At 42.2% G+C, this 11,041-nt stretch overlaps 2 protein-coding genes across 3 annotated transcripts; both read left to right on the forward strand.

Moving 5' to 3' along the window:
- Positions 1–618: 618 nt before the first annotated feature.
- LOC139184873 (uncharacterized) lies at positions 619–5,312 on the forward strand. The gene is made up of 2 exons (XM_070795654.1): positions 619–752; positions 4,933–5,312. Exons 1-2 carry the CDS (start codon positions 714–716, stop codon positions 5,026–5,028), a joined length of 135 nt encoding a protein of 44 aa, XP_070651755.1. The 5' UTR covers positions 619–713; the 3' UTR covers positions 5,029–5,312.
- Positions 5,261–10,197, forward strand: PTP4A1 (protein tyrosine phosphatase 4A1). Of its 2 annotated transcripts, none has more exons than XM_070795652.1 (5): positions 5,261–5,480; positions 6,677–6,769; positions 7,059–7,189; positions 8,028–8,102; positions 8,823–10,197. In XM_070795652.1, exons 1-5 carry the CDS (start codon positions 5,376–5,378, stop codon positions 8,938–8,940), a joined length of 522 nt encoding a protein of 173 aa, XP_070651753.1. In that variant the 5' UTR covers positions 5,261–5,375; the 3' UTR covers positions 8,941–10,197. The 2 variants fall into 2 exon arrangements, with proteins under 2 accessions (XP_070651753.1, XP_070651754.1); XM_070795653.1 differs by having other exon boundaries at positions 8,827–10,197.
- The last annotated feature ends 844 nt before the right edge of the window (positions 10,198–11,041 follow it).

Raw genomic sequence — 11,041 nt, forward strand, 5'->3', positions numbered from 1 at the left:
ACGCCAGTCCTGCTCGAGAGCGCCCGCTTCGGCTCGCCCGCAGAACCATTTTCTGGCGATAGGGATCGCGGGGAGCGGTGCCCGAGGAAACCGCGGGCAGAGCGGACTGTGATCTGACTCTCAACAAAAGGAGCCCGGGCCGGGACTGCGGCTCGGTGCCGGCCCCGCGGGCACTGCGTGCTGAGCCGAGGCCAGCTTCAGGCCTGCTCCGGTGACGAGAGTGTCCTCAGCCCTCTGGGGTTTTAGTCAGGCAGTTGAGCGTCTCCTCCCGTTCCCGGCCTCCCCTCCCGCCCCCGGTCTTCCTCCCGCGCCCTTCCCGGACCTCCCCGCCCCTCCCCCGCCGGCCAGCGCTCCGACCGCGGCCGCCGCCATTCATCAACCGGTTCACGCCGGTAGCCGCCGCCGCGCCGTGACGTCCGCGGGGCCGGGCTTCCGCCCCCTGTCGCCGGCGCTCGGCCTGGAGCCTGGCCGCGATTGGTCACCGGGGCCCTTACGTCACGCCGCGTATAAATGGAAGACCCTATGACGCAAGGGCGCCGCGACGCGCGCATTGGCTGCCTGGGCTGCGGGCGGCGAGGCTGCGCGCTCTTCCCCGGGCCGCTCACTGCAGGACCGACTCCGGTGCCCCTGCCGCCTGCGAAGCCGCCGCCACCGCACGACCCCCGCCGCCGCCCCTGCCCCGCCGCCGCCGCCGCCGCCTCGGGACCGGCTGTATGGTTAGGCCACAATCTTCAATGAGTAGACATATTCCTGTGAGTACGCACGCCCCGCGCCGCCGCCTTTGTTAGCAGCTTGGCGCCCGCCCGCGTCCCGGCCCGAGGCCCGGCGGCGGGCGGGGCGGCCTGCGGCACAGAAGCCGCTTTGTGACCGTCGCCGGCCCTGACGTCCGGCGGGCCGGCCGGCGCCCCAGGCCCCTTTGTTTGCTGCGGGGCTCGGCAGCGGGGACGTGGCCCGGGCGGGGCGCGGGCTGCGCGTCAGTGCTGCGGGCGCGCCCCCGGACGCGGCGGGCGGGCAACGCAGCGCTTGCGGACCGTGCCGGGACTCCGGCGCCGGCCGGCGGGACTCGGCCTGTGCGGCCATCCTGCGCTCCGCGGCCGCGACCGGCGCTCGGACAAAATGGCCTCGGCGCCGGCGCCGGCCTGAAGGCGCGGCGCAGACCCGTGACCCAGGCTGCGCGGCCCCGCCAGGTGAGCCGCCCGCCCCTCCCGGGCGGCGGGAGCAAGTCTGGGCTTGTCGCCGCCCCGAGGCGGGGCGCGCCGGCAGGCGAGGAGCGGCCAGCCTTAGAGCCGTGGGAGCGGCTGGCACGCTCCGCTCAGGCCTCGAGCGACTCACGGCGCTCAGTAATCTGGGCCTTCGGGCTGTTGTTGAAACTCTTCTTGTTGCCTCTCGCCGGCTTGTGGTACCGTGGCCAACCAGACCAGTGAGGTTGAGCTCCCACCCGTGGAACTCTCTAGTATTCCACGAATACTAAGTTGTTTGCACAGTAGTCTGGCACCGTTGATTTCATGAGATCTAGATTATGAGCCTTTTTTTTTTTTTTTTGGCCTCAAGGAAAGACTTGTGGGATCTTAGTTTACCGATCAGGGGTTGAACCCTTGACAGTGAGAGCGCAGAGCTTCCCTGGTAGCTCAGCTAGTAAAGAATCCGGCTGCAACGCGGATCCTCGGTTCGATTCCTGGGTCGGGAAGATCCCCTGAAGAAGGATAGGTTACTCAATCCAGTATTTTCGGGCTTCCCTGGTGGCTCGGACTGTAAAGAATCCGCCTGCAATGCGGGAGACTTGGGTTGGGAAGATGCCTGGAGGAGGAGGGCATGGCAACCCACTCCGGTGTTTTTACTTGGAGAATCCCCATGGACAGAGGAACCTGGCGGGCAAACGGTCCGTGGGGTCGCAAAGAGTCGGACACAACAGAGCGACTGAACACACAGCACAGTGAGAGCACGTAGTCCTAACCACTGAACCGCTAGGAAATTCCCATCCTGTTACTCTTTTTCTATGAATTTTTGTGTGATGGCAGTGAAAAAGTTGAAGACAGGAATGCTAGATCATTCTCAGGAGTAAGCAGCATTTTATACATGCACTATTCCAGGTGCATTATATAAAGTATAAGTTGTGGGAGAAACTCCAATTAACCATTTGTCAAACAGTTACAGAGATATATTGCTTTGACTCTGCAATATGACAAATTTCTGCACAGATATTCCCGCCGCACCCCAACCCCACCCCCAATTCCCCGCCCCGGCCGTGTGTGTTTCTGTGATTATATGCAGTTGATAGTGGGATGGGGAAATTACTTGGGATTTCCAAACTTCCTATCATAGTTTTTGCTGGGACGAAGAAATTGGAAATAGGGGAACGTCTTGGGCAAAACAGAAAGACGTTAGATATTTATGCTTTTGTGGAAATCCATCATCTGTCTTTCCCTCACCCCCCACAATCACAGCGTGGCTCCACTCAGGGAAAAAAAAAAAAATCCTAAAATAACCACCGTTTCGTTAAATAAATTATTTCTTTCTGTGATTTCTCCTTAAACAGCCTACTTGGAAAAGATGTGGCCAGACTAGGCAGTAACAGGAGTTTTAGCTGTTAAATATGGAAATCAGTGGTGTGCAATACTGTCTCTATAAAATAGCTTGCAATTGAAAGAGGGTAGCACTTGGAAATCAGAATACTGAAATAAGAGCCCTTGACCTTAACAGCTTTGCAGATTGCTTTAATTCACTGTCATTGGAAAAGTGCCAGAATAAACTGTTCATTCTAAGGAAGTAGTATAACGATTTTATTAATTTATCCACTAAAGGTCTGTCTAGTCAAGGCTATGGTTTTTCCAGTGGTCATGTATGGATGTGAGAGTTGGACTGTAAAGAAAGCTGAGCGCCAAAGAATTGATGCTTTTGAACTGTGGTGTTGGAGAAGACTCTTGAGAGTCCATTGGACTGCAAGGAGATCCAACCAGTCCATTCTGAAGGAGATCAGCCCTGCGATCTGGAAGGAATGATGCTAAAGCTGAAACTCCAGTACTTTGGCCACCTCATGCGAAGAGCTGACTCATTGGAAAAGACTCTGATGCTGGGAGGGATTGGGGGCAGGAGGAGTAAGGGGACGACAGAGGATGAAATGGCTGGATGGCCTCACTGACTGGATGGACGTGAGTCTGAGTGAACTCCGGGAGTTGGTGATGGACAGGGAGGCCTGGCGTGCTGCAATTCGTGGGGTCACAAAGAGTCGGACAGGACTGAGCGACTGAACTGAACTGAGAATACCTGTAACGTGTTAGAGGCAGTGGCTGGCTCTTAGTGCTCTTGTTAACCTGCTGTTAATATTTTTTCAGTCCTGTTTACTTCCCACCACACAAGTTCCTTATAAACTACTTGGAAGAAGACTAATGTCAACATCAGTGCTTTTCCTGTATATATTCTGAAAATATCCTGTGAACATTCATATTATGTTTGATGTTAGCATAAAACTCATTTAGGTCTTTAAGGGGAACTTGGGAAAAGTATAATTGGTAACAGTTAACTTGCTTTTTGAGACTTGTGGGCAAAATGTAAGGTAATTCACACCACCCCACCACCAGTTCCCCTTGACACCAGTTCCCCTAGATTACCACCCCAGGAAGTGACAACACACACTGGTATTCTTGCCTGTAAAATCACATGGAGAGAGGAGCCTGATGGACTAGTCAGTGGGGCTGCAGAGTCAGACACACTGTAGTGACTAAACAACACTACACTTCCCTCTGTCGTTTTCTTTGGATTAGATTTCAGTTTAAGACGGAATTAGTGAAATTTTGATTTTAAAATACAAAGGGAAAGGGAAGTCGCTCAGTCGTGTCCGACTCTTCGCGACCCCATGGACTGCAGCCTACCAGGCTCCTCCGTCCATGGGATTTTCCAGGCAAGAGTACTAGAGTGGGGTGCCATCGCCTTCTCTGATGAATGAGTGTACCTATTTGTAAAAATGTGACTGATGAAAACAGTGCAATCACTAGGTTATCACACTGTGGGAGTTCAGTTGTCAAGAGGGAGCAACTCAAAGGACATCACACAATCTATAAACCAGCTGGAAGGAGCCATCCAGACTTTGCCCTGCTGAACCCTTTCTGGGCAATGATTAGAAAAGTCCTCATAGGTGATGTACTGTGTGCAGAAGCGCTGATCAGAATCAGGTTTGGCATGGTACACGACTGTATTGATGGTTTGAGTCACGTCACTGTCTGGCTTAGGCTTCCTAATGAGGATCAGGCCCCCACCGGCAGCAACAAGCTTAATAAGGTGGTCCTTTGGATGGTGTTTGAAGGTTCCCCCAAAATACAAACTACAAAAGAGTATTACAATTATGGACATGTTTTTTATAGTTATAAATGGAAGTTCTGTGTATGTGTATGTAGTGTGCTTATGTTTCATGTAACCAGTTGATAAACTTCCAGACTCAAATGAGGGATAACTGTTAAAGGGAAATAGTAAGTTAATAGGTTGTGAAGGAATGAATGGGACAGTATATATGGTAGCATTTTGAAAATGAGTTTCTTTTCTTAATGTATTGACCAATATAGTGAATTTTTGTAATATGTAACAATATTTTGCCAGTTGGAAAAAATCAATATAGAAAGTTGTGCATAATAGTTTATAACAGTGTTAAGCAAATAGCTGAGTATTAAAAGGAATAATTAATAGAAGAATGTATATAAGGGATATTCACCAAAGGTAACAGTGATATTCTTTGAGCAGTAGTTGTATTAGATCAGTAATTTTAATTTAAAGTAATCTTTGCTTATTGACTTAACCTGTAGTCACCCTGTATTTTTGTGGTTCAAGTGAAAGTTAAAAAGTTAGCTTGGGCCAGAATTTGAAAAGATAGCTATGCAGTTAAATACTGTAAAAACATGTTCCTTTTGAATTGAAAGCAACATTTTTCTCTGTTTTAAACAGCAGTTCTGTGGTGTTCTCGGTCACACATTTATGGAGTTTCTGAAGGGCAGTGGAGATTACTGCCAGGCACAGCACGACCTCTATGCAGACAAGTGAACTGCAGAAATTCATTACTGCTCAACCAAGAAGCCCCCAAAAGACTGGTTAACCTGGACACAGAAGTGTTGAATTGAAATCCACAGAGCATTTTTATACAAGAGTTCTAATCTGGATGGGGTAAACCTCAGTGCACTTCCTTTCTATTGCCTCAGTATTACTGGATTGAAAAATTGCTGCTTCTTGTTAAGAGGTTCATTCATTCATTACTCCCAACTTCATACTTAAAAGCACTGAGAATTTCAAGTGGAGTATATTAAAGTTGACTGTGTTTCTTTGCATCATTTCTGTATTCAATTTTTTAAATTCTTTCATATCCCTATTGAGTGTTTTTTAACTAAATTAACATGGCTCGAATGAACCGCCCAGCTCCTGTGGAAGTTACATACAGGAACATGAGATTTCTTATTACACACAACCCAACTAATGCAACATTAAGCAAATTTATAGAGGTGAGTTTTGATGCTTTTTAATAGCTTAAACTGATTGTAGTGTAATAGTGGAGCTTTTATATAGCAGTGTTTTGAAAATTGTGAGGTGGTTGATGACAATAGCTCCAACTCCCAGAAATATCACTGTCTTCTCTAGGTTAGGTGAATTATTTTATACATTTTTGAGAAGGGCATGTACTTGAAATAGATTAGGTTTATAAGTTAATATCTAATTCTTCATGCCTCACAGTTTTCTTCATTTAAATTTATATGTGAACTGTTACCTGTGGCTGTTGCTTATAAAGTTGTTGGAAGGAGGCTCACTTTGTGGGTTTTTTACATTTTCTAAGCATAATGGCTGACAACTATAAACCAAAGTTAGTTTATGTCTTGGCCCTCTTGACACTTAGGATACAATCTTCAGCCACTGATTTAACTGTGTTTCTGGTGGTTGCTAGATAGTCAAAACTGTCTCACTGCTTAACCTCTTGACTGTCAGAAAGGATTGTAATGTTGAATAATTAATTTGTATGCACATGCATTTCATTTTATAAATATCTATAGATAATCAAATAAAAAATAGCCCCCCCAGATCATAGAAGTGCTTTTAAATTTTGTTATCATCAATGTATTTTTTAAATGCCAAGTGTTATAATTAGTAATAATACATTGCATTTCAAAGCCTATAATCTTAAATGGTGGGAAGTTTAACACTGCATTTTTGAGATTTTAGATTTTTTAAGTATATTTTTAAGGCTCTAAACTATATACTGTATGCTGCAAATGAGAAGAAGTTTAAAGAATTAATATATGTCAAGTCAAATGACTTTGTCATGAGTTATTCCTTTGGTTCCTGAATGGCTTCTGATTCTCTGTCAGTGCCTCAGCCAGCCAGCATTGCCATGACTGTAAACAACTTCAGTAAATGAAGGGTCGTGGACTTTTTTTTAACTTAAAATTTATTAAAAATCTGTGGTTTAACATTGCTGTTCAGTGCTATTTTAGTATAGTCATTTAAAGTAAAAGATTGCTTCTCTTTTCAACATATATGATTTTCTGTTAACCAGCAGTACCTATTAGATGATCAAAATGACAAACTGAGCAAGAATAATGTGATTATTTTCCCATCCCATCCTCTAGAGCCCATTAAAAATAAGAACAAAACAAAAGAAAAAACGTTTGTATAAACCCGTCTCTGTTTCCATGTTTTTATCCAGGAACTTAAGAAGTATGGAGTCACCACAATCGTAAGAGTATGTGAAGCAACTTATGACACTACTCTTGTGGAGAAAGAAGGCATCCATGTTCTTGTAAGTGTTTAATGGTTCCTCTGTGTTTATAGTACTGTGCTGCAAGTTTAAGTTGTTATAAAATTATAGTCTTAGTTTCCAATTAAGGTGAAAGCTGACCAGAGATTTAAAGTAATAAAAGATCTTCATAAAGATTCAGCATTTATTTGCATTTCTTTGACTGTGGGGTTTCATAAAGAAGCACTTACTAAAGATAAAATGCTTTTGAAAACATTTGGGTGTTAGAATTTTAGAATTATTAGTGTGGTATTTATATTAAAAATCTAAAATGTATATTCTTTTGACTTAGGATTGGCCTTTTGATGATGGTGCACCACCATCTAACCAGATTGTTGATGATTGGTTAAGTCTTGTGAAAATTAAGTTTCGTGAAGACCCTGGTTGTTGTATTGCTGTTCATTGTGTTGCAGGCCTTGGCAGGTAAGAGGGTTTTGTAAACCCATTTAATGGTGTCGATCTTAATTCTTAGTGAAAGCTTCATTTTTGGCTCCTGTAAAGACAGTCACCAGTTTGTGAATCAATTTGCTTTGTTGGCTTACTGAAAGTAGGTGAGTGTAACAGAGTAATGTATTCCAGTATATTTGGAACTGACGAGTGCTATTGCTAAAATTTATTATACTTGCTTCTATGGGCAGAATTGCTTAATTATGTGTTCTAAGTTGTACCTATAGTCACTGTCCGAGCTTACTGGGAAAATCACTAAGATGGATTTGCATTGAATGTGGTATATTTTTGCATCCTGATTCAGTAGGAACTCATTACCCAGTAGTGCCAAAATACATGTGTCCATATTATTACCAATGCCCTTGGCCCCTGCTGCCCCCAAAAAAGTCCAAGTGGAGAAGAGTGAAATGAAACAGCATGGCCCTGGAGAGGTGGGCATGCAGCTGTGTCTCAGTCTAATTGATCATGAAACAAAGCAAATTTTTCTGGAAGATACTTAAGTGGAAAGTATTTTTCACTGCTAGGAACTTAAGGAAATATTGTCAGCATTTATCAAGATACTGCTCTCCAGTAATAGAAGTCTTAATTTCTAGACTTACTTGTGTTAGTTTATGTAGTTACTAGTTTTCTTTTTGTTATAGATGAAAACCTGGATATGCGAAAGTGATATTTTATTAATGTCCAACATTTTCTATAAATACTAACACAGGAAGTGTGGCATAAATAATAGTGGTTTTGGATAGGGGAATGTTTGGAGTATTGAATTTTCCAGAATTTGACTTTGAAAAATAATATATCAAAAATTCTTCACCAGAGCTCCAGTGCTTGTTGCCCTAGCATTAATTGAAGGTGGAATGAAATATGAAGATGCAGTACAGTTCATAAGACAGTATGTATTTAATAAGTTCTTTTCATTTGCACTTTTTATTTCCTCATTGAATGTTGGTGAATTTAAATATATTAATACTATGAAAGCAATTTGTTTCTAAGAGCCTATCTGACCATTTTGTTCATTATTGAGATAGTATTGACACCAGGAAATATCTTTCCCATTCACATAGATGTTCATACTATAAAAATTCTAATCCAGTAATAATTCTGTGAATTATTGATTTACTTTAAATTCTTGATGAAGTTGTTTATTTGCCTTTTTATTGAGGTGTAGTTTATATAGAGTAAAATGCACAGATCTCACAGATAGATGACCATAACAGCCAAATAAAATAGCTACTCAATGCAGTGTATAGAATATATTAGTGATTCCAGAAAATGCCCTCATGCTCTTTGTAGTCTCCCAGCCACCAGAGGCACTTTCTTTCGGCTACATATTACAGTAAACTAGTTTTGCCTTTTCTTGGACTTTATATGAATGGATTCATAAATTTTGACTATTTTAATCACCATCACCCCAAAGATTGAGAAAATTAACTTTACAGCTCTTTTCCCCTTTACACATGTTGCCAGTCCATATTTCTCCATTAAGTCACAATTTAATAATCAGAAGATAAATTGCTACAAGAAAGGTGATAATTGCCTGCTATGGAACAGTAAATGTTAATATGCCAGAAGGACTTTGCTTTAATTACGTCCTTTGTTTTCTTCCCTCTAGAAAGCGGCGAGGAGCTTTTAACAGCAAGCAACTTTTGTATTTGGAGAAGTATCGTCCTAAAATGCGGCTGCGCTTCAAAGACTCCAATGGACATAGAAACAACTGTTGCATTCAGTAAAACCAGGGTGCATGATGCCATTGATTGGAAGTGGAACCTGAGACAGGATGGAATTTGTCATACATAGCAGATAGCCCGGTTGACTTGGTGAATAAGTCTGATGAAGCTTTCATAAGGAGTGTTGAAAAGCAGTTTTACCAGGCCATAGGCTTGGCAGAATTGTAGTCTCTGTTCAGGTTATGATAAACCTATTTGGATACTAGTAAAGAATTCTTGCTGTTCAGCATTTAATATGTGCTTATAATTTGTACCAATTGACCTTTCCTGAAATCATGCAGTATTGAGTCATGTCATTAAATCTGTTTCCATGCCAGAATCTTACCAATATGTGATAAATTTAGAAAGACTAGGTGCCAAAATACCCAGCACAATACTTGTATATTTTTAGTATCATATAGAACAAATCCCAGGAACTATGAACACTCTGGACCTTATGTGGTTTATTCCTTGCATCATTTCAAACATAGAAAATAGGGCCTATGAGGTTTGTTTGCTCACAATATGTTTACATCTCCCACATTCATACCAGTATCCATCAGATTTGCTCCCTTTTTAATTAACCAAGTCTTACAGTGATTATTTAATATCTTTCTATAAATCTCATTTTATGTTGTAGAAGGCCTCCATTTTGAAAATCTACATTGTACAGAAGCACATGTCTTTAATGTCTCCAGACAAAAGCCTTACAGTTCATTTTAATGTTTGCACTTTGGGGTGCAACTTACAGGGAGGGCCTGAAAAAAGAATGGGAGGGGACTATTAAGTATTTTTAGTAAAATGTTGCCTTTGTCTTGTGCAGAACATGTAGAATATGCGCTTTAATTTAGTAAATATTTTTTTAAAAGGTAGAAATACTTTGTTACTGTAACTAAAATAATTCTTAATCAAAATTTCTGAAATTCTTGTAATTTTTTTTCATACTTACCTGAAGTTGTTTACCGACTTAGTTTTAAGTGTGATTCCCAGCCTCTCTTGCAAAATAAAGTGGGTTTCTGCTAATGAATTGAGCAGACGTTTAATATTTTATATACCTTTTGAGCTGTGTAACTTAATATTTGGATACTTGACAATTTGTTTTATTATGTAATTGATAAAATGGTGATGTGTATTAACGTTAGCTCAACCATCTATTTATACTGTCCGGGAACAAGTGGTTATAGTTCTGTGGGAGAAATAATTTGTCAGTGTTCACCAGCTTGTAAAAATCTAGTGCAAGAGCTTAAACATTAAATAAACGATGATATGCGTTTATCGTCACTGAAGTTGTTTTGCTTCTCGTTAACTTATTTTGTATGACACCATGTGAAAGAATTGGTCTTAGTGCTATTTGAAGTGTGGATTTTGGTTAACAAGTGAAGGATTAAATGAAGTTGACATGATAAGTTCCTTGCAGACACAGGGAACTTTATTGAAAGTGCTTTCCATTATAAACTTTTTAAGGTTTAGATGACTTTGGACCAATGACCCAATTCTGTTCTGAGGAGAAACTAGTAGATGAAGGCCATGATTTGAAGCGCAGTTCTACCAACCAAGTGGTTTTGTGCAGCTTACCTTCTGGGCATGTGTTCTCATTTGCGTATCAATAATTGCATACCTTTTTAAGTTTTGAAGTTAATTCAAATCTAAGCTTTTGGCATGTGAAGTTAAGTTTCAGCCATCTGAAAAGCTTTTGTATAGTTCAATGTTAATCTGAAAGAGACACATGTCTGATCTTTTTTTTTTCTTTTTTAATAAAACTGAGTAAAAGCCTCAAAATTTGAGTGAGCAACAATGCTTCACCTTATGTTTTAAAGAATTAGATTCCATCTCTTCATATACCAATTTAGCGTTTAATATACTCCATTCTTGAAACTTGAAGCCAAAACAAAAGGGGGTCCTGGGGGCCATTGCTTCTTTAAATCTTAGATCTTTTGTGATGGGCTAGTAACTTGACCTGGGTTCTTTTGTTTTGCAGCCTGCTCTTGGGAAGTGTAATTGATCATTACATGATAATTAGTATTATCACTGCTGCTGGTACTGCTGCTAAGTCACTTCAGTTGTGTCCGACTCTGTGCGACCCCATAGATGGCAGTCCACCAGGCTCCCCCGTCCCTGGGATTCT

Source organism: Bos indicus, chromosome 9 (genome assembly GCF_029378745.1).
Source record: "Bos indicus isolate NIAB-ARS_2022 breed Sahiwal x Tharparkar chromosome 9, NIAB-ARS_B.indTharparkar_mat_pri_1.0, whole genome shotgun sequence".
Lineage (NCBI taxonomy): Eukaryota > Metazoa > Chordata > Mammalia > Artiodactyla > Bovidae > Bos > Bos indicus.